The sequence below is a fragment of a genome, unplaced genomic scaffold (assembly GCF_019419815.1).
Source record: "Pyrus x bretschneideri cultivar Hongxiangsu unplaced genomic scaffold, Pyrus_bretschneideri_v1 Contig66, whole genome shotgun sequence".
NCBI lineage: Eukaryota > Viridiplantae > Streptophyta > Magnoliopsida > Rosales > Rosaceae > Pyrus > Pyrus x bretschneideri.
This window is the reverse complement of record NW_025999805.1, coordinates 1,075,072-1,098,303: the sequence shown is the minus strand read 5'-3', so window position 1 is coordinate 1,098,303 and position 23,232 is coordinate 1,075,072. Positions and strand designations below refer to the sequence as shown.

At 35.4% G+C, this 23,232-nt stretch overlaps 3 protein-coding genes and 1 pseudogene across 5 annotated transcripts; 2 read left to right on the top strand and 2 right to left on the bottom strand.

The window, feature by feature from the left end:
• The first annotated feature begins 5,543 nt into the window (after positions 1-5,543).
• LOC103941667 (GDP-L-galactose phosphorylase 2) lies at positions 5,544-8,638 on the top strand. Its single transcript, XM_009351869.3, has 7 exons — positions 5,544-6,345; positions 6,652-6,773; positions 6,880-6,939; positions 7,069-7,311; positions 7,400-7,585; positions 7,699-7,947; positions 8,046-8,638. The coding sequence occupies exons 1-7, from the start codon at positions 6,216-6,218 to the stop codon at positions 8,400-8,402; spliced, it is 1,347 nt and encodes a 448-aa protein (XP_009350144.2). The 5' UTR covers positions 5,544-6,215; the 3' UTR covers positions 8,403-8,638.
• Positions 8,639-12,297: 3,659 nt separating this feature from the next.
• Positions 12,298-13,310, top strand: LOC103941668. Of its 3 annotated transcripts, none has more exons than XM_009351871.3 (2): positions 12,298-12,466; positions 12,805-13,310. In XM_009351871.3, the coding sequence occupies exon 2, from the start codon at positions 12,824-12,826 to the stop codon at positions 13,028-13,030; it is 207 nt and encodes a 68-aa protein (XP_009350146.1). In that variant the 5' UTR covers positions 12,298-12,466; positions 12,805-12,823; the 3' UTR covers positions 13,031-13,310. The 3 variants fall into 3 exon arrangements, with proteins under 3 accessions (XP_009350146.1, XP_048429300.1, XP_009350145.1); XM_048573343.1 differs by having other exon boundaries at positions 12,791-13,310; XM_009351870.3 differs by having other exon boundaries at positions 12,303-12,466; positions 12,811-13,310.
• Positions 13,311-18,205: 4,895 nt separating this feature from the next.
• On the bottom strand, positions 18,206-19,032 carry LOC103941671 (annotated as a pseudogene).
• Positions 19,033-20,917: 1,885 nt separating this feature from the next.
• LOC125472184 lies at positions 20,918-21,553 on the bottom strand. The gene has a single exon (XM_048573310.1). The coding sequence runs from the start codon at positions 21,551-21,553 to the stop codon at positions 20,918-20,920; it is 636 nt and encodes a 211-aa protein (XP_048429267.1).
• Positions 21,554-23,232: the final 1,679 nt, after the last annotated feature.

Sequence of the window (23,232 nt, the reverse complement as noted above, 5' to 3'; positions counted from 1 at the left end):
ACTGGTGTTTGTACTCGACCGAGTCAGGGCCAGGCTTCAAGTGTATGTTCATTTCGCACAATACGCTCACTTTGGATCCATTATAGGTACCAGTCCTGTCCTTGATTGCTATAGGCAATTAGGACTAGTATGTGAGGCACATAACGCCAATCTTCACGTGATTGTAGTACTAGAGCGTAAATCATTATTACACCCAGTCATGTTCATGTCAGAATGCCTCTGCATAGACTCGTGTGTTAGCATATGTCGATGAGATTATGTGATTTCTAGACGTTAGATGTTTATTAACGAAGTATATTGTGATGTATTGAGTTCTTGAGAAATTACAAGCTATGGTAAGTAATTTCATACTATACATAGTATGTATATTTGGAAACTATACTTGTTTTACAGCGAAAGGTTATTATGTTTTGGAAAGGATTTACAAAGTTTTATTTTTTTAGGCCCACTCACCTTTGTTTTTCGCCCCTTCAGGTTGTAGTAACTGAGCTTTCGTATTGACCAGGATTCTTGGCAATGGAGATTACCTTCGATGGTATAATTCTCAATCTACTCTACTATACTTTACTTGTGTTTTGCCTCATGTGCGAATTGGGTTCAATTTTGCTCATAAGCGCACTCTTATATTTAGGTACTTTTAGGTTTAAATTTATCCACATTTTCTACATCACTAGAATTTATGGCTTCGTTACCTCCCGGTGTCGACCAGCACAACTCGATTTGGAGTCCAAGTGGACCTCCTGGGTCGGGGTGTGTTACCTCTTACTTACAAGTAAAGAAGAATATCATTAGACCGTAGTACTAATTAACATTTCAACTTAATACTTGAATACAATTAAACTACAAATCAAATACCAATTTCATAAAGAAATAATTAGAACTGTTCAACTTATTAAAGGTAGTGTTATCTACACACTCATTTTTATTTTTCACACACCTCTCTCAATTTTTGGTTGTGTGACTATGAATGGCCGAAAATTAAAAAAGGTGTATGAGGGTTAATAATTTGGTATCGAGTTCGCCATCTACACAAATTAAACTTAAGTAATCCCGCTTAAATATACCAGTGAAAATGAATACGGTAGTGCTAAGTGAGTGACTTGAGCATCAAGAAATTGATTAATTCTTGCTTGACGTCCCCATCTCCCATTAAAAAAAATATTATTGAAAATGACTTGAAAACTTTAAGTTTTAATGAAAATGAAAAAAAAATTGTTGTAAGTGAATAGTACCAAAAGTAAATTTTTAGAGTAAAAATATTTTTAACGTTAAAAGTGAATAACATTAAAAATGTTTGGTTAAGACTTCTTAAAAAAAAAATCTACAAGCATGACGATGAGGGTAGTTAGGCTCGTAAATACTTGAAGGGCACACTGTCCATCATCAATGGTAGGTATGAAGTTGCAAGTCCATGTCATCCAAAACACAACATGGGTGGTACGAATAGTTTAGCAATTGCATCAAAACACAACATGGGTGGTACGAATAGTTTAGCAATTGCATCACGTAGTATGATTCCTCCTCAGATCCCGAATCATCAAACGTTTTCAATCAATATTTGTCTGCTTGCTCTGTGGACCGTGTACTTGTAAATTTCTTACTCGGCTCCAATTTTTTTATGATAGAATACGCGGCCCTGGTATTCTTCGTCCAGTTACCAACAGGCAAGCGTACAACCCACGTGTTACCCTCTTTGATTGGTGGGTTCCCTAAGTGGGATTAGATTAAAAGTTTTATTTCTTTTTTCTTATCTAAAGGTTTTTATCAAGAGATGTGTTATCGGCACACACATTTTTATTTCTCTCACATCTTTTTAATTTTTAGCCGTCGGATTAAATGAAATGAAGAAGATCAAATGACAGAAATTAATAAGGGGTATGAGAGAAGTAAAAAATGGTGTGTGAATAACACACCCCTTTATCAAAGACGGTATTTGAAATTCGAGAAAATTGTAGTATTGTTACTTTATTTTTAACTCAATTGCAATAATGACTTTTTAATTAAAAATTTATGATGATTGGTTCCTTACTTCATCAAAACGTGCAGTTATAGTCTTTTTCGTCAATCAGTAAGAATTTTGTCAAAATGAAACATGTTAGAATGATCATTGCTACAATTAGGTTAAAATTGATGGATCATTGCTCCAATTTGGTTAAAGTTGATGGATCATTTCTCCAATTGGGTTAAAGTTGAGGAACTATTGCTACAATTTTTGTCATTTCATTTTCCATATTTACCCCTTGATAACCTCCTCACATGTGACACATGACTCATTTTAACGGAAATTCTAACAGAGTTAACGAAAAAAACCATAACTGCACGTTTTGAAGAGTTAAGGGACTAATGGTCATGAATTTTTAGTTGAGGGACCATTACTCCAATTAGGTTAAAGTTAAGAGATCATTACTACAATTTTTTCTTAAAATTCAGATACCATTAGCCTTCTTTATTTTAGTCTTTCAATTTAAAAATTCATCAATGTCTTTCATGAAATTTACTCATACATCCATTTGGTTATTTGTTGGTATTCCTCTTCACCGAGTTTTAGGTTCAAATCTCGTGGATGACAAATTCAATACCAAATTAAGTTACATATTGTGTGGCTTAGACGAACTCCCTCTTTCCTTAGTGTAAAATTTTCGATGTATTAAAAAAAAAAATCTATCAATTATCTTGTTGGGATGCTAATGTGACACAAATGTTGAATAATATTTTTTGATTATTTAAAAAATAGTCCTCTTTTAGAATATTCATTCTTTCTTATTGGTGGATTCCTTTAAGTGGGACTATATTAGGAGAAATTTTCATTGTAACGGGAACACGGATAATACATCACGTGTTTTTATGTAAGTGGTGAGAAATTTTATATTTTAAGTTATTAACGTTTTAACACACATATTCCACAATTTATATAATAACACATAGTATATCACCCCTTGTGCAAGTTATCCTGAAAAATCTCTCTTAGATTAGATATTTAGTTCTTTTTCCTACCTTTTTGGGGCCAATAAGGAATTAAATAATGATTCACAATATCCAGAATTTGTAAAGGGGGAAGCTTCGGAGATGCAGCGCGAATTTTGGTTTTATGGATTGGGATGGTGCGATGTGGTGGTAGATCAAATGTTGCCTTTGGGGTTGGGAAATTTCCTATGTGGACGCTTGTGTTTGTGACATAAGAAAACGCGGGTTACTTTACTTGGGGTATTGCTATACTCTCTGCACTTGAGGTTGAATCGCTCTCAGTATTTGTTCCGAATCCTCTTCCAAAGGAACAAAATCTAGATTTTATTAGAGCGAATGCTTATGGGGCTCATCATGTTGTTTTGTTTATAAGATGGAGAGATGTAAGAAAGGGGCTTACTGTTTTTGGTAGATTTATCGTTTCTTGAAGTAAATGGAATAAAAAAGACTTTGATTGATTTTTGTTTTGTCATATTTAAAACTCTGTGCGGGTTAACCCATCTTTTTTATTTTGTTTTTTTTTTTTCCAAAGTTAATCCTTCTAGTTATATATGAAAGACTATAAAAATGACTCGTAAGTTAAGTGATTAAAAATATTTCTTTGTACTTGAGGTTCTAGGTCTATAAAAGAACAAAGGCTAGTACGTGGATACATCCTTAGACTTTACTATATAAAATAAAAATAAAAAATTTGTAACACACAATTAATTAATAGATTAAGATAAAAAAAAGAAAACAAAAAAAAAACCTAGGTGTCAAATTTTACATTAGAAAACCCCTTCTATAGCTAACGAATAGAAATGACATAAAATTACAATTCGGTTTTTTTTTTTTTTTTTTTTTTTTTGGGAAAATAAATTTATTAAAGAGAAAATCATCTAGGACAATATGTTCTAACTGTCACATCTCAGTCTGCATAGCAAGATATTATCCGTTTTGGGCCACGTCCTTACGGTTTTGTTTTTGGGCTTCCATCCAAAACGCATCTTACTATAAGGAGGTGAGCATGTACATATAAGGTACATCACCTCTCCTCTCCCGGGCGATGTAGGAACTTACACAAACTCCCAATTCAAATCAAAGTAGCAGGGAGGCAATAATTCTAAAAGTGGGGATTGGACACCAACACCCCAACGTTAGCAAGCTTATCGACCACAAAATTGATTTTATTATGTTTCCAGAAGTTAAAGACGATTGCAACACTTGGAAAATGAACCAACAGCTACGGAAAATCAAAACAAACACAACAGAATATCTATATTAAAATGCTTGTACACATTGCCATACCCTAATTTTCACCATGTTATCAAATTTTCAATCAGAATTTTAGCAATTGTAAATTTCCGAAATCTTGAACAATTTTTTTCATTTCAACAAAAGAGAAATGTTGTAAACAGGGATTGACAGAGTTTTAATCCGATAAACCCTTTCTCTTTCCCAATTAATTCAAGGTGGTTTAAGTATTGTTATTTGTTAACCATTAAAAACCCGTTAAACCCATTCTCTTTTTCAATTAAGGGCTAATTTGGTATTGTTGTGCTTTGGAAAAAAAAACTGTTTCTGATATACTGTGAGAATAAACAGCTGTAAAATAAAGCAGTAGAGTGTTTGATAAACTTTTTTGTAAAAGTGCTTTTGGAAAAGAAAAACAGGATGATAGTGTTTGATAAACTTTTATATAAAACAGTTGTGACTGTATGAAATGACCAAAAAAAGTATAATACTAGATATGTCATTAATTTAATTTTCTTAACATATAAAGGTGAATTTCTAAATATACTTTATTTTAAAAATAAAAATATTTATAACTTTATCTCAAATATTTATAATTAAAATATTTTAAAAAATAATTTTTAATGCCTAAAAATTAATAAATCTCTCTCTCTCTCTCTCTCTCTCTCTCCCTCTCTCTCTCTCATCTTCTTCATTCTTGTGTTTTCCCTCCCTTATCCCCTTCACACTGCAACAGCAGCCGTCATGAACAACCCTCCATTTGCTCGTCCGTCATCACCTTCACAAACAACCCTCCATTTCCATTTCCAATCCCATCATCTTCTTCTGGGCTCTGCAAATTCTAGTGGATTATTTGCAGCCGCTGCTCCCCCATCATCCTTCCCAATCAATTTGCTGAGTTGCTTTTTCTTCAACTCGCTTTTCCTCTTGGGTTAATGGTCTGTGGACGCGAGGAGCGAAAGGGAAGAGAGATAGCTGATTTAAAGTGTTTTGCCAAAATAAGCTATTTTACCAAAATAAGCTGTTTTGTTGAAGCTACTATTTCGAGCTTCTAGTTTTCAGCTTTTTTTCACCCATAACTTTGAAAAGAAAAAACTGATTTAAAGTGTTTATCAAACACTTAAAATGCTCCAACTTTTTTTCATACCTACTTTTTAAAAAATTAAGTTAAGCCAAATAGGGCTATTTCAAAGCGGTTATATATTTCAACCCTCATTTTCTTGCGTATAAAGCCAGTCTTTTTTCCCTCCATCTGTACACAAAGGGGTCCATGTTATATGGCAACCATAAGTACTAGTCAATTATTGTCCCAAAACATACACCATCAAACCAAACCAAGGCCATGGAAACCCCCCAAAATACAAATACAAACCTCACGGCACATCCTCAACCACAACCCCCCTTTTCCTCCCCATCTCTATAAATCCACGCCCTCGTCTCCTCTCCACACCCCCACAACCACAAACCCCGCCTGCTCCCCCAATTCCTCAATACCCATTTGTGTTTTTCGATTCAGTTCGAAACCAGGCGATCTTCACCTTTCTGGTTGTTTTCCTTTCTGGGTTTTAAGGAGGAAGAAGAAAGGGAGGCGTTTTGATCATTTTCTTTTCGAATTTCGTTTGGGGTAAGACCCAGGTTCGACGAGTTGTAGACATCACGGCTATACCCAGAGCTCCTCGGCCGCTCATTCATGTCCGGGGTGTCGGACGAAAGGGTTGTGTAATTGAGAGCAACCCTTCGCCGCACGGCGGGCGTGGTGCTTTGCCTTCCGAAGGCGGTAGCCCCTCTGACCTCCTCTTCCTCGCCGGTGGCGGTTCCCCTTCCTATGTTTTTCTCTTCTGCTTTTATTAGCTTTTTTTAAAGAGTTTCTTGCTTAGATTTTTAGAGATTTTTTGTTCTACAAAGCGCTCGAGTAGATCGCATTGTTGTTTTCGGGGGGGTTTTAGGTTTGGTGGTGTTTGATTTTTACTGGGAAATCGAGAAAAAAAGGGGAAAAGAGAGAGAGAAAGAAGGCGTGTATGAGCATGACTTTGAGGATCAAGAGGGTTCCCACCGTTGTTTCGAATTACCAGAAAGATGAGGCGGAGGAAGGTGCCCGCCGCGTCGGGGGTTGTGGCCGCAACTGCCTTAACCAGTGTTGCATTCCAGGTATTTGTTGAAACGTCCTCCACTTTGAATTTGAATTTTTGTGCTTTATCTTTTACGTACTTGAATTGGCGTTTTGCAAAACAAACCTCCCTGTGTGATATGTTGTCAAGAAATTGCTTCATTTGGTTATTTTCGTGTTTTTCGACGGGTTCGGGCGTTATTTTTTATCTGGGTTTTTGTCAGTTACTCAATCTATACGGGTTGGAGTAGTAGCGAAGCTTCTTTCTTTTCTTTATTTTTTTGGCATTCGAAGAAAATGATTTTTATGTTTATGACTGGGTTGTGTACCATTTTCGGTTTGCGTAGGTGCAAAACTTCCATTGTATGCCTTCAAGAAGCTGAACGTGAATGATGGTGACACGGGTTTGCTCGGACATGAGAAAAGAGAGCCTCCCGTTGCATTTCTTGACTCACTGCTTCTCGGGGAGGTAAATTGATTTACAGGAGATGAAGAAAGACTCACCAGCTTTGTTTGTTTCCTTTTGTAGTTAACAATTATTATGGAATAAAATTGTTTACCGCTCCATGGTACAGTGGGAGGATCGCATGCAGAGAGGGCTATTTCGCTATGATGTCACTGCTTGTGAAACCAAGGTGAATTCACTTACTGTTTCCTCAATTTTGTAGTTTCCATAAACGGGAATTGGAATTCGAGCTTAGGAACATACACACTATATACTTATTTGGGATATGGATACCAATTTCTTTGATAATTTGGTGTAGGTGATCCCAGGGCAATTTGGTTTCATAGCCCAGCTGAATGAGGGTCGCCATCTTAAGAAGAGGCCAACTGAGTTTCGAGTTGATAAGGTCCTCCAGCCCTTTGATTGCAGCAAGTTTAACTTCACTAAAGTTGGACAAGAGGAGGTTCTGTTCCAGTTTGAAGCCAGCGAAGATGGTGAAGTTCAGTTTTTCCCCAGCGCACCCATTGATGTTGAAAGTTCTCCAAGCGTTGTGGCAATTAATGTATGCTCTTTCTTCTTATGCATTGTTAGTTCTTTACCAGTTATTTGAGGATAAAAAGTTAAATCGTTTTTCGTCCACCATTCCACAGGTCAGTCCGATTGAATACGGCCATGTGCTGTTGATTCCTCGTATTCTTGAGCGATTGCCGCAAAGGATTGACCGGGAAAGCTTCTTGCTTGCACTTCACATGGCAGCTGAAGCAGGGAATCCTTACTTTCGATTGGGTTACAACAGCTTGGGTGCATTTGCTACCATCAATCACCTTCACTTCCAGGTTTCTAACTGCGTACCTCTCAATCAAGCTGGCCTTAAATATTGGATTCAGTTTCTGATATGGTTCACTACCATTTATAGTTGTCACTCAACAGTTTTTTCTTCCATTTATAGGCTTACTACCTGGCCGTAACCTTTCCCATTGAGAAGGCTCCTACCAAAAAAATAGCCACTTTGAATGCCGAGGTGAAGGTCTCTGAGCTTCTGAATTATCCAGTCAGAGGTCTTGTGTTTGAGGGTGGAAATACTCTGCAAGATTTGTCAAACACCGTCTCTGATGCCTGCATATGCCTTCAAGAGAACAACATACCTTACAATGTCCTTATCTCTGACTCTGGAAAGCGAATATTTCTCATGCCACAGGTATGTAGTTAATGAAACTTAATATTTCATTTGGCATATTTGTGTTATTCACGGACCGTTTCACTAACCCTGCGCGCGTATGGTCTTATGAAATGCAGTGTTATGCTGAGAAACAAGCTCTTGGGGAAGTGAGAGCAGAGATTCTGGATACACAGGTGAATCCAGCTGTGTGGGAAATTAGTGGGCATATGGTGCTAAAGAGGAAAAAGGACTATGATGAGGCGTCGGATGAAAATGCTTGGAAGCTCCTGGCAGAGGTCTCCCTTTCTGAAGAGAGGTTCCAAGAAGTGAATGCTCTTATTTTCGAAGGTATTGCTTCGGGTGATAACGGGAATGAAAACTTGCTCGAGGATCCAGAAGTTAAGCCTCGTTCTCATGAAGAAGTCAACACCATCAACAAAAGAGTGCATTGTTCTGCAGTAAATGAGCAGATTTGTCGGGTGTTTACAATGTGAATCTACTATTGCAGTCTGCGATTTGGGTTAATGTATGTGCCTTTGTTGGATGCTAGCCGATGCCTAAATAAGCAAAACTGGTTTTGCATAGTGAGCTTTTCATTGTTTGCAGTGTCTTGTGCATGTATACTGGATAACAACATTGATCTATTTTAGGGTGCTTTATGGATATGTAAAATGCTTTGTTGTGGTGGTTTCGTTTGTGGGTGAATAAATGTTTACATAATGTCGATAAATGATACCATTCTTGTAACATATTCCTTATGGATATAAAGCGTAGGCTCCTTTTGGGGTCACGACTTCACTAAAAAGTTTTGGACAAAAATGCTCTCTAAACAAAAAAGTTGAAAAGCAATCCAAAATAATACATGAAATAAAGCAGGGTAATTTCGTCATAAAAACAATGCTTTTTTATCTTCAGTATATATGAGGCCATTAGGCCCCTTAGACCATCTGCAATGGTGGGCTAAATGCTAAATTTCCCTCCAAATTCCCCCCCCCCCAATGCGAGTGGACTCGTGGGTTGTTGGACCAGTCTTGGCCCACCTACACTCCAACGCACCCCACGCGGTGCGCTTGCAAAAGTTTCCCGATAGGGGTGGGCCCCACCGTCAGGTGTGTGTCGGCCACCCACAAAAACCCAACGGCTATAATTTTGATCCTATGGCTAGGCATTAAGGACCGTTGGTTGATCCAACGGTCCAGATTCAAATTTAATTTTTTTTGGAATATGTTATTTTAAAATACATTGAATCCAATGGTTGAGATCGAATATAATAAAATCTAATGGCCCAAATTTAAATCCAACGGCTAAAATAATTAAAAAAAATTATTTAACTCAAAATTCACTCAAAAACTCTATAAATACCTATGTATTTGTTCAAATATCCATACAAAACTCAATTTTCTCTTACAATTCTTCCAATTTATCTTTCTACCATTTCTTTCCATTTCCAAATTGTTGAATTGTTGGTGAATTGAAAGTTAGCCCAGGGTTGAAAGATTGGTAAAAGTTGAAGGCTTGCTTTGTGGAAAATTTAGTGATTTTTCAATATTTATCAAAATTTAAATTTTTTTAGATTAAAATGTTCATAAAATTAATTTACGATAGTCTACATATTTATTTATTTTTTAATTAATTTAAGAAAAAAAAATAGCCTACGTTCATTCTTTAATAATCCTGGGCTAAAATTTTAGGGCAGAACAGTTGGAGCAGAAAAATTTGTTTCTGAGCTAAAAGCTAAATTTTCTGGGCTAAAATATTTGGCTTTTAGCCCAACCATTGGAGAAGGTCTCATGGGGTCATGGCTTCACCAAAAAATTTTGAACAAAAATGCCTCCCAAGCAAAAAAGTTTAAAGGCAGCCTAAAATAATGCATGAAATAAAGTAGGGGTAATTTCGTCATAAAAACAGTGCTTTTTTAAGATATATATATATACATATATATTTTTTTTAATATACTTGGAGAAAGTGAGAGGAGAGAAAAGAATAAAAAATAAAAAAAACGAAAGACCGGTGCGCACGTGAATGGGAAAGGAAAATATAATGAAAAATAAGCAAAATCATAAAAGTTGTATGATAGTGTTAGAAGGAAATGAAAATGAAATTTCAACATTTTCCTGTTTAGCGTTTCCATTTTCATTTTGTTTACATTAGATAGTGATGATGATCGTGTTTCCTTCATGTTTCCAATTTGACTTGTAAAAAAAAGGAAAATAATGAAATAAAAAATATTGAAGCAATTCACACATATAAATACATTTAAAATGTGTTAGCCGCGTTTAGCGTCACATGATTCAAAAAATGTTTGCATGCGCGTGAGCGTGTGCATGAAGGCTAGTATTCCTTCTAGACTAGGTAGCTAGTTGAGGGTCCCTCTAATCATTACCTTCTCAAAAGCAATCTTATGCTTACGTAAAAGATGACTATCAAAGTGCGCTAACGAACATACAAACAAACTACAATGATTATTTGATTAAGGAAAAACAAAGTAAGTCGAGATGGTTACAAAACCTCAAGACGCTACATTAATTGTGTCTAACTAGTTGATGATTGAATAACAAACATGGTATTTATAATAAACTTATCCTAATCCTAAAAGATCAGAAACCAAATCCATAATACTAATGGGCTAAGCTCAAAAAATCAAAAGTAAAATAAATCGAAATACTAATATTTTCCAACAATAAATAATGTAGAAGAGGATCCGAACTCGAGTCTCAGGGGAGCACCTAGCTAATGTGGTTATGCCCAAGTATGTTGTTTGCCTAGTATTGGTGCAATTAGTTCAAGATAAGGACTATGTAAGTGGAAGGACTAAGGTTTTATACCTGAAAATGTGAATGACAAGTTCGATGTTAATTATTATAGTTGCCCTATATTGTGTAACTTAACTCAAATTCTTCACCCGTAATTGAAAATTTATTGTTGTATCTTAAATATTATGAGGGGTAAGGTACAAAAAACTACCTCAACTATTGGTGTCACGACACTTTTATACCTTATCTTTTAAAATTGACAATATCATACCTCATCTTTAGAATTTGGTCCAATATTATACCTTCTGTTACTTGGCCGTTTACTTTTTAGTAAAATACTGACGTGGCTTGATTTGGGTCCCACTTTTTAGTAAAAAATTAATAAATATTATTAAAAACTAAAAAAAATCATTTAATAATTTTTAAATATTAAAATAATAAAGAAAAGTTTAAAAGGAAAAAAAAAAACCTTATGTTCGTACCCCCCACCCCTCTTCTCTCTCTTCTCCCCCATCTTCATCTTCTTCTCCCTTCCAGTCCCCTTCCTGCAACCCAAAAAAAAAGGAGGAAGAAGAAGAAGAAGGCAAAAAAAAAAAAAAAAACCGAATCTGCAACCTAGAAGAAGAAGAAGAAGAAGAAGAAGAAGAAGAAGAAGAAAAAAAAAAAAAAAACCCAAATCTGCAAAAGAAGAGGGAGGAAGAAGGAGGAAGAAGGAGGAGGAGGAAGAAGAAGAAAAATAAAAAAAATAAAAAAAACCCGAATCTGCAAATGAAGGAGAAGGAAAAAAAAAAAAAAAACCCAGATCCCATTGAGGTGGAATCGGGAAACCTTCGTGACCTCCTTTTTCTTCTTCTTCTTCCTCTTCCTCCTTCTTCTTCTTCCTCTTCTTCTTCTTCACACGGCCCGGGGGGGTGTTACTGGGTTTTTATTTTTTTTTTAAATTTAATTTTTTTTCTTTTCTTTTAATATTTAAAAAATATTAAATAATTTTTTTTAGTTTTTAATAATTTTTTAATAGAAAGTGGGTCCCGAATTAAACCACGTCAGCATCTAACTGAAAAGTAAACGGCCAAATAACGGAGGGTATAACATTGTATCAAATTCTAAAGATGAGGTATGACATTGTTAATTTTAAAAGATGAGGTATGAAAGTGTCGTGACACTAATAGTTAAGATAGTTTTTTGTACTTTACCTATTATGAGATATGAAAGAAAAATGATTCCAGGTCATTAAACAAAAAGGGTGAACTTGTCAATAATTTTTTTATCGATATTTTTTCTCATGTGTGGTCTTCTTCGGGAAGTTACTTATTTATTTATTTTAGAGTTCCACTTGTTTTCATTTCTTGCTTTTGCTCCCGATATTAATGTTGGGTTTTTTTTTTTTTTTTCTTGTCAAATAATAGATTTTGTTGAATTAAATATTAGATTAGCATTGATCGGTTTTGAACTCATACCATCTTATAAGGATTCAACATATTTTTACCATTATAGTAAAATGTCACCTGCATTTATATTGGGTTTTGAGTTATCATTTTTTGACCGTCTCTTTTTAATAAAGCATCTATTTAATAAAATAAAAAATAAAAAATAAAAAAAGGCCCTAGCCAGTCGGATTAAAATTGTAAGGTGGAGGCCCAAATGTCAGCCCGCGACAGCAAGGCCGTCGATCACATTTTGTTACACTCTGTTTTGACGACCACCAAAAACAAGGGCGGCGGAGAGGCTGATTCTGATTTTGTCCAAACCACACGATCCATCTATTTGGAAGATCTCATTCTTTCCTCGGATTTGCTTTGATCTCGGTAAGTACCACCGTACTTCGCACTTCGCACTTCGCACGCCAGTATTGTTCCACTTCGCACCTCGCACGCCATCAGATTTCTCGTACTTTCTTTATTTAAATTATATTTTGGAACCAAACCGATGCGATAAAATTTGAATGAACACCAACTGTTCGATGAAATGCTTCTACCAACCATTCGATACTCTGAATAATGTTGTTTTTTCGAGTTTTAGTATTTATTTTTGGTGATAGGAGAGGAGAGTGATTGTTTCGCGATTTTGTTTGCTTTTTTGTTACTGTTTGGGTGTGAATTTGTGAAAGGCGATGTTTGGATTGCTGACAGGTTATGGTTTAAAGTTGCAGATTGTTAGGGAAGATGAAGAAAGGGTTGCACCCTCAGATGCAATGGATATCGTACGTGACGCAGAGCGGCAGATTGATGCAGGTTATGATGACCAAAATCCACCCCGTTGGTAAAGTCTACCACTTGAAGGCGAAACGCCAAATGGCTGAGAACATCGGCCAGGTTGCCAAGTTTAAGCAGCGGTACGAGAAGCAGATTGCCCCGAAAGACGAGCCTTGAGAGCTACTTCAATGTGCATTCGAAATGCCAGAGGGGTTTGTATTCTGAGACAACTTCTAAGCACTTTTGCTGTTCTGATTATGTTTTTCATGTTGACTGCCATTGATATTTTTGGTTGGAGAACTTTTCCGATTCGTGAGTTTGAGTTCTTACCGCTCGTTTCTACTTCTGTTGTATAATTTGGCTTTGGATTACCATGTCTATTGTATGCGCATTAACAGAGTTTGTATGCCACGGTTATATTATCTACTTTGTCATCCATATGATTTGGTTTTGATCATTTTCGTCATGGATCAGTCACTGGCAACAGGGTATAGTCTAGTTTACATGGTAATTAACCTAGTTCATGTAAATAAGGAGAGCTTGTTTGTGTCTTACAAACTCATGCCACCAGCACGGGTCCGTGCTATGACCGTCCTTCAGAAACTTTTCTCGTAGACCCAGTAGGATTACTCGATACTCCATCTCTGGAAGAAAAAAAAATCATTAGATTCTCCTTCTACCATCCACCCGCGTTTTCTTGGATGCACGTTCATCTTGCAGATGCTCACTACTTGACTGAACCTGGTAGAGAATAAGAAATGCCTTACATTTCTAACAAAACCTAGAATAAAGGCCAAAGAAAAAGAAGATGCCATTGAGGTTATCACCTCATTGAGCTTCTCCCTCACCATCTTGACAGCTTGATTCATAGATTGGGAAGGAAAATACTCTCAACGAATTACAAGAGGATCGAGTGTTAGTCTAGCCAATTAACCAGCAAGATAGCATAAGAGTATGGTTTGTTTGGTGTCTAGGATTGTATTGCAACGGATAACCCCAATATATTCAAGCTATGTTGAATGAAAATATGCAAAAATTGGGTGTGACTTGAAGGCAGAAGATGAAATTACTCATTAAGGAAAATTATCCCGACCAATCTTTCCAAAAATTTAAAAATAATAACAAACCTGGTCAGAGGAAATCCATGAAAGTGGAGGATTGGTAACGTGTGAAGCAAGTTGTGATTCTCCGGAGTCCCTGAATAGAAAAGAAAGGCAATTCAGCATACCAAGTTCACAATACCTTCGACTCGAGTTTACATGCTGGGGATAACATTCAGTTGAAGTACCTGACTTATTGAGTGTAGACCCCTCAGATCTTCCAGCTGAAATCACAAATAAATATGTCATGTTCCTGGGAGATATGATAAGTTTGAACCTATTGGTCACATCACTATGCAAAAGAACATACGGTTCAGTCGTCCTACAACTTCTCTTCCCCTCCTTTCCAGCTTGTCCTTTGTATCAGAAAGAGTCTCAAATTCAGGAGCGTACGAAACATTAAGTCGATTCCCGAGGAAAGTATACTCATCCAATTTTCTCTTTGCAAACCTAAATTGTTAAAACCAAGACGGAATTGCATCCAGTCATTATCACAGTAGCCGACAAGATTGCTGATTTTCCCTTCTCATACTCAAAACCGTAATCAATCGTTCCTTGAATATACTGAGTACTCTTTTTACAGTTCCAAAATGTTTCTTGGTTAGATTGTGCACAAATCTTGACAATAGATTTCCTGCAAATATTATATTAGGTCTTGTGGCAGTGAGATACAAAATACTTTGTCTATAAACTATTCATCAGCTGGTTCACTCCCATCACCTTTCTTGAGCTTGTCATTCACAGCCAGATGAATACTTACGGGTTTACAATCTTTCAAATCAAATTTCTCCAAGAGAGTTAAAGCATACTTCATCTGATTGATAAAAATCCCATGTCCAGACTGCACAATTCCCATTCCTAAGAAGTGATATAACAAACTCAGATCTTTCATTTCATACTTATTCATCATATATATCAGCCTTGAATTCATTTATCATCTCCATACTACTTCTAGTATACACAATACCATCAACATAAATTGATACAATTAGTGACTCTACACTTTATCTTCGGAACCAGGAACAGTGAATCCCTAAGGTTGATCCACATAACCCTTTTCAGTTAGGACCATAATAAAAAATGCTGATTTAACATTTAGATGATATAATTTCCAGCTTTTCTGAGCTACAAGAGCAATAAATGTGCTTATGGTATCCAACCTAGCAACATGAGCAAAAGTCTTATTGTAATCCACTTCAGACTTTTGTGAATAGCCCTTAGCAATCAGCCTTGCCTTACGTTTCTGGTTGGTGTCATCCCAATTCAATTTGGTCTTAAACACCCATTTCACACCAGCAATGGGTTTATCTGTTGGTCTATCAACAACTCTCATGTTTCATTCTTCTTGATCATCTCAATTTCACTATCCATAGCATTCTTCTAAGCTTCATCAGTGACAACATCTTCATATTTCTCACTTCAACAATACTGAGATTACATTTTGCATAAACATCACTCAATGATCTTAGTTTCACTGGAGTAATGCTTGCAGAACTGGATTCACCAACTTCAGTCACAGATTCAGGAAATACAACCACATGATGTTTAAGCTGTCTATCTTCAAAGATTGCCACCATGTCATCAACAAACAACATAAAATATCCATGCTGAATCATATGACTAACACTCAAAAGATTTTCATCAAGACCAAGAACCAACATTACCTCCTTAATGTACCTAGTTCTATCTTTGGTTTCAATCACCGATGTACTCTTCTCTATGGCTTGAACAATTTGTCCATTGCTCATCTTGATCATGGTATTCACTGACCTGCCAACATATATCAGCAAGGATTTATATGAAGTCATATGATTACTACATCCACTATCAATGAACCACACATGCTCATTCTTTATCATTGTAGCTGAGTAGCAGGCAAAAATCTCGCTTCTAGTGGCATTTTCGTAAAATTCACTCTTTTAAAATTAATAAAATCGTAAATTTAGGGACATGCTGTCTCATTAAACCTTATATTTCAGGTATATTCTTAATTTTAATGTTTTTCATATTCATTTTAAATTGATTTATGTGTCAAAAATGCACTTAATAATGTTAATTAATTTATCGCTATTTTATGGAATCTCATACCTTCCTCAATTTAAGGATTCAATCATATATCTAAATTATTTAAGAAATTAAATATATCTAAATTATTTGTAACTTTGTTTTACACAAAAATTGTTTGTAACTTTTTTCTTCATTACTGTAACTATTGTCGTTAATGGTTATTTCTCATTCTTTTGTTTCGTCTCTAGAAATTCAATTGTGATTTGAATTGAAATGTGTCATCGTTCTTTAAAAATAAGCATTGACATGTACCAACACAATTTATTCTCAAATTGAAACATACCTATGCTAAACTAAAATGTATTCATACGAATTAAAATATATGCTTACTCAATTGAAATGCACACATGCCGAATTGAAATGTACCATATAGACTTGAAACATACCAATAATTTACACATAATGTACCAATAATGTACCAATGATGTACCAATAATATAACAAATTATCGGTACGGTATTTTTCAATATATTTTTAGAGCTTAAGATGTCCTCAAGGAACCTTCCTAAAAATATACCATATTGACCTTCAAAATACTCAAAACGTCTAGAAACGTCAATCTAAAAAAACGGTGCGTTGGGCCTTCTTTTCTTCGCCACCGTCAAACAACTTATAATTAAAATTTGGAATTTTGACACAATCACCTTGAAAGACTATTGAATCTACTCCAATTGGAATTAATCCAAAATTCCTTCATTTGATCACTTTTTGCTCAAAGTAGATTCGCATGTCCTACGATTGAAATATATAACAAAATATCAAAATTCAACCAACATAATTGTCAAAACATACTAAAAATAGAGTAGAATATATAATATAAAATCGACTCATCACATGTACGTTTCCACATATTTCGCCCTATAACGAACTATAACTTTTGTCCCAATATAGTTGAGGCAAGGAAGAAAATCGATGCCAAATATTGATAAGTGCTTTTTGGCTACCTAAGTTCCTCATTACAGTGAAAGAAAATTATTTTGTGGAACACACACACACACACACACACACACACAGGGTTATATATATATGTATATGTATATATATATATATATATATATATATATGTATATGTATATTTACACATATTTTGTCACACATTTTGTAGGGCCTATTCCATAACTTTTTTTGAAGAATTTGAACCGTCTATATTCAATTCATCATTCATAAATCATCCTTGCCGAAAATTAGAGAACTCCAAAACCATTAAGACATTCATTTGAAATGAAGAAGAAAGACATTAACACTAAAATGACTATGAACAATCATATAGTTTAGGATTTGGATAATTTTTGGTACACATGATCTTTGAGGGAAAACAATTAGATCCTTGAAATACATAACGAGCTGGGGTCCTACAAAATGTGTCAAAAAATGATTGTCACCCCCCAACCCACCCCCCACCACCCCCCCCCCCCCCCGCCCCGCGGATATGTGTGCAGGCGCGTGGGTGTGGCAAATAATGTCGTACTCATGCAAAAATTGCACGTGCTTAAAATTTTCACTATTACTATTAGTTTATTATGAATTGGATACTCACATTTTGTTATGTCTAACTCATGCCAAATTGGTGCTTGACACTACACAAGAAGAGTATATATAATTGTAAATGATCTTTAATCTAGAGATCCAAGACCACATTTACGGGTCATCTATCTATTAGGTGATGTGTTCACTTATTACTAAACACAATAGATAATAGTTGATGCAGTAAGTAAACATGTTCCATAAAATGGCTTGTTAATGTGGTCCCTTTAACATTGCTCATGCTATGTAAGAATTTTGTTTAGTGGTTAACCTACGGTACTGGCTCTTATTTTCGCCAAGTTGTTGGATGCTTAGAGACCATATGACTACACCTAATTATTTGCCGACTTGCTAGTTTCTTACAAAACTTTTATCTGCATGGACACTTTCAGATTGTAATGCTCAAGTTGGCATTTAAACGTATAAGGCAGGTAATGAAGAAGTACTAGTCTTGCAAGTTTAGACAGTCTTTGTGGACAAGTCAAATGCAATGGTATAGTCCATTGTGGCTACTCAGGCATTTTAGCTTTTGCTGCTTAGCATCAACACCCCGCTGCTCAACTCAGATTTGAAGTGTTTGAAACTATATATCTTATATTGTTAGAATTTTGTGAATGCATGGAAGATGATTTATAAGCATATGTTTCTATGTTCAATCATATAAAAGAAAAAAGAAAGTACCATCTACAATAAATCCAAGGCGTACAGTGAGAAACATGAATAAACAAATAATAGTAATAATCTTAATCTCGGAAGTCTCTTATCATTTGCACTGCAAACTTTTGAGCGTCTTGGATGACAGATCGAATGCAATGGCGCAGTCCATGGTGGAAGCCTTCTTCTTCTTCATTATAAGCATCAATTCAACCTTTCCAGTCAATGTAGCCGTGCTGTTGATAGTCAACACTCCGCTGCTCAATTCACTCCCAAAATTGGAACTGCTTAATGCACTTGAGCTCAAGCTCACCTCAACGTTCATTTTTTTGGTGGAAAGCATTCCTGCCTTGCTCTTTGGAATAACAACTTGTCCGATAGCTGTGCCTTGGTACAGAAACGTGACAGTGCTAGCATCAAACTTGTAAGGACCCCAGTTTGTGTTCTTGACCCTGATTTGCGTTGTGAATTTTGTGTCAAATGAAGGCGTTGCTGGGACAGAGGTGAGCTCTTGGACGTTGATGTTGCCTAGCCTGACCTTGGGGTCTTAACTTTCATGACTGTGAGACTAATCACAGTTATGACAATGATCTGAAACACAACGAAAATAGCAACATAAATGGCCAATTTGATTCTCTTCTTGTGTTTCAGCTCATCAGCGGATAGCAAAGACTCTGCATCACTTCTTTGGTAGCCATGGTTTTCTGGGGGTGAAGGATAAGCCTGTTGGGTCTTCTCAGCCATGTCTCTTCTTTTCTGATATAGAACTGATTAGCTTTGAGTTTTAAACGATGAAATTTTCAAGTGAGGGAGTTGTTTGCGGAATGATGGACGAGGTGTGTTGTTATATATAGCGTTTGGAGTTTGACCAATTTCAAAAAGTTATATAGTGGAATGAACTTCCTGGAAATTGAGACTTTAAGGGAAGTATTTTATCCCAAACGCAGACGCAAACGCAAACGCGTCCAAAGCCATGGTGCAAATTGTTGACTTCTAGATAATCGGTGCAGATTGTTGACGTCTAGATAATCGGTGCAGATTGTTGACTTCTAGACTAATGAATCTACTTCAATTGGAATTACTCCAAAATTCCTTCATTTGATCACTTTTTGCTCGAAGTAGCATCACTTTTTGCTCAAAGTAGATTCGCATGTCCTACGATTGAAATATATAACAAAATATCAAAATTCAACCAACATAATTGTCAAAACATCCTAAAAATAGGATAGAATATATAATATAAAATCGACTCATCACATGTACGTTTCCACATATTTCGCCCTGCAACGAACTATAACTTTTGTCCCAATATAGTTGAGGCAAGGAAGAAAATCGATGCCAAATATTGATAAGTGCTTTTTGGCTACCTAAGTTCCTCATTACAGTGAAAGAAAATTATTTTGTGGAATACACACACACACATAGGGTTATATATATATATATATATATATATATATATATATATATATATATATATATATATATATATAGACACACACACACACACACATATATATATATATATATGTATATTTACACATATTTTGTCACACATTTTGTAGGGCCTATTCCATAACTTTTTTCAAGAATTTGAACCATCTATATTCAATTCATCATTCATAAATCATCCTTGCCAAAAATTAGAGAACTCTAAAACCATTAAGACGTTCATTTGAATTGAAGAAGAAAGACATTAACACTAAAATGACTATCAACAGTCATATAATTTAGGATTTGGATGATTTTTGGTACACATGATCTTTGAGGGAAAATGGTTAGATCCTTGAAATATATAACGAGATGGGGTCCTACAAAATGTGTCAAAAAATGATTATCCCCCCCCCCCCCCAAAAAAAAATGTGCGCGCACATGCGTGTGGCAAATAATGTCGTACTCATGCAAAAATTGCACGTGCTTAAAATTTTCACTGTTACTATTAGTTAATTATGAATTGGATACTCACATTCTGTTATGTCTAACTCATGCCAAATTGGTGCTTGACACTACACAATAAGAGTATATATAATTGTAAATGATCTTTAATCTAGAGATCCAAGACCACATTTACGGGTCATCTATCTATTAGGTTATGTGTTCACTTATTAGTAACTTGTCATAATAGATAATAGTTGATGTAGTAAGTAAACATGTTCCATAAAATGGCTTGTTAATGTGGTCCCCTTAACATTGCTCATGCTATGTAAGAAAGAATTTTGTGTAGTGGTTAACTTACGGTACTGGCTCTTATTTTTGCCAAGTTGTTGCATGCTTAGAGACCATATGACTACACCTAATTATTTGCCGACTTGCTAGTTTCTTACAAAACTGTTATCTGCATGGACACTTTTAGATTGTAATGCTCAAGTTGGCATTTAAACGTATAAGGCAGGTAATGAAGATGTACTAGTCTTGCAAGTTTAGACTGTCTTGTGGACAAGTCAAATGCAATGGTATAGTCCGTCGTGCTACTCAGACATTTTAGCTTTTGCCACTTAGCGTCAACACCCCGCTGCTCAACTCAGATTTGAAGTGTTTGAAACTATATATCTTATATTGTTAGAATTTTGTGAATGCATGGAAGATGATTTATAAGCATATGTTTCTATGTTCAATCATATAAAAGAAAAAAGAAAGTACCATCTACAATAAATCCAAGGCGTACAGTGAGAAACATGAATAAACAAATAATAGTAATTATCTTCATCTCGGAAGTCTCTTATCATTTGCACTGCAAACTTTTGAGCGTCTTGGATGACAGATCGAATGCAATGGTGCAGTCCATGGTGGAAGCCTTCTTCTTCTTCATTATAAGCATCAATTCAACCTTTCCAGTCAATCTAGCCGTGCTGTTGATAGTCAATACTCCACTGCTCAATTCACTTCCAAAATTGGAACTGCTTAATGCACTTGAGCTCAAGCTCACCTCAACGTTCATTTTTTTGGTGGAAAGCATTCCTGCCTTGCTCTTTGGAATAACAACTTGTCCGATAGCTGTGCCTTGGTACAAAAATGTGACAGTGCTAGCATCAAACTTGTAAGGACCCCAGTTTGTGTTCTTGACCCTGACTTGCGTTGTGAATTTTGTGTCAAATGAAGGTGTTGCTGGGACAGAGGTGAGCTCTTGGATGTTGATGTTGCCTAGCCTAACCTTGGGGGTCTTAACTTTCATGACTGTGAGACTAATCACAGTTATGACAATGATCTGAAACACAACGAAAATAGCAACATAAATGGCCAATTTGATTCTCTTCTTGTGTTTCAGCTCATCAGCGGATAGCAAAGACTCTGCATCACTTCTTTTGTAGCCATGGTTTTCTGGGGGTGAAGGATAAGCCTGTTGGGTCTTCTCAGCCATGTCTCTTCTTTTCTGATATAGAACTGATTAGCCTTGAGTTTTAAACGATGAAATTTTCAAGTGAGGGAGTTGTTTGCGGAATGATGGACGAGGTGTGTTGTTATATATAGCGTTTGGAGTTTGACCAATTTCAAAAAGTTATATAGTGGAATGAACTTCCTGGAAATTGAGAGTTAAGGGAAGTATTTTATCGCAGACGCAGACGCAAACGCGTCCAAAGCCATGGTGCAAATTGTTGACTTCTAGATAATCGGTGCAGGTTGTTGACTTCTAGATAATCGATGACTTTGGTAAAGTGTAGGACTTTTCAGATGTTTGCTTTCAGCCGTCAGGAGATGACATTATCTCTAAGAGTCGGCACAGTATTTTTTATTTCTCACACTATTTATTAATTTTTATCTTTTGATCTTCTTCAATCCATTCAATCAAATAATCGAAAATTTGAAAGATGTGTGAAAAGTAAAGAAATTGTATGAATATCACATCCCATCTCCAAATGACAAGTGAGAACGTGATGTAGGACCTATATTTATTCTAACTTGATTTATTATTTTCCTTTTTTTGAGTAAGATAGGCAAGCAGGAATTATTTTTTCCAGTTTTCCATCTGCATTTTATTTTGAGAGCTTTATATGTAGAAACAATAATTTTTATTATATTTTAAAGAACTCCACTAATTTTTAAACATGTTAGAAAGAGATAAAAGTATAAAAATACATAAAACCCAGCTCAAAAACAGGAGAACAATGTTTGAAAATACCAACCATACCCATAAGATTTGAGGCTTTTAATAAAACCTAGCCCTCACAACTACAACAAAATTAATATGTGCTATAAGCTCAACCAATCCTCAACTATTGATGCAGAATAAGTTTTGAAACTATATGAAGTATAAGTTTGTATCATATATTACTATAATCAATTCAATCAGGCCTAAACCATTTTTGCAAAATCAGTTCAACCCGTATTTGACAATTTTTGAAGAACCAATTCAACGTTTCTTCGACAATTTTTGCAAAATCAGTTCAACCCGTCCTCGATCATTTTTGCATAATCAAATGAACCCGTCTTCGACCATTTTTGCATAATCAATTTCAAATACATGTAAAATCAGTTTTGTATACTTTTTTACTTTAAAAAAAAAAATGCAACTTAATTGACTTTAATACTTTCAAAAAAAAAAAAAATGCAACTTTCTTACTCATGTGAGGGAGGTGAGGGTTATGGAAGAACCAAGAGCATCATGGAGCACGAAATTGAATCAGTTTTATATGTTTTTTTAGTATAATCAGTTTGTATAGTTTTAGAAGAATTAGTAAATGGGGAACCCTAGTTTGTGTTGGGTTTGGTTAGATTGATTCCTACTCGGTACTTGTAAGTTCCAAAGAATTTACCTTTTTATCAATCAAATTAATTTCAAAGTTAAGTAACATCCTCCTTCAAATTAAATTAATCACTGTGTATTAATTTCATTTCTCTTGTGCAGGATCCATCATGTATTCAATCCTTGGAAAGTTGATTGAACAATGTCCAAATGTATAAGGATATACGTTTGACACTCGGTTTGTAATTTGGTCTTTTGTTCACTTGGATCAAATTTTTTTATCCTTTTAAAAATTTTGAAGGCATATTTGATGTACTTGATGAAATAATAAATTTGAATTTGGTTTTCTAAAGTCT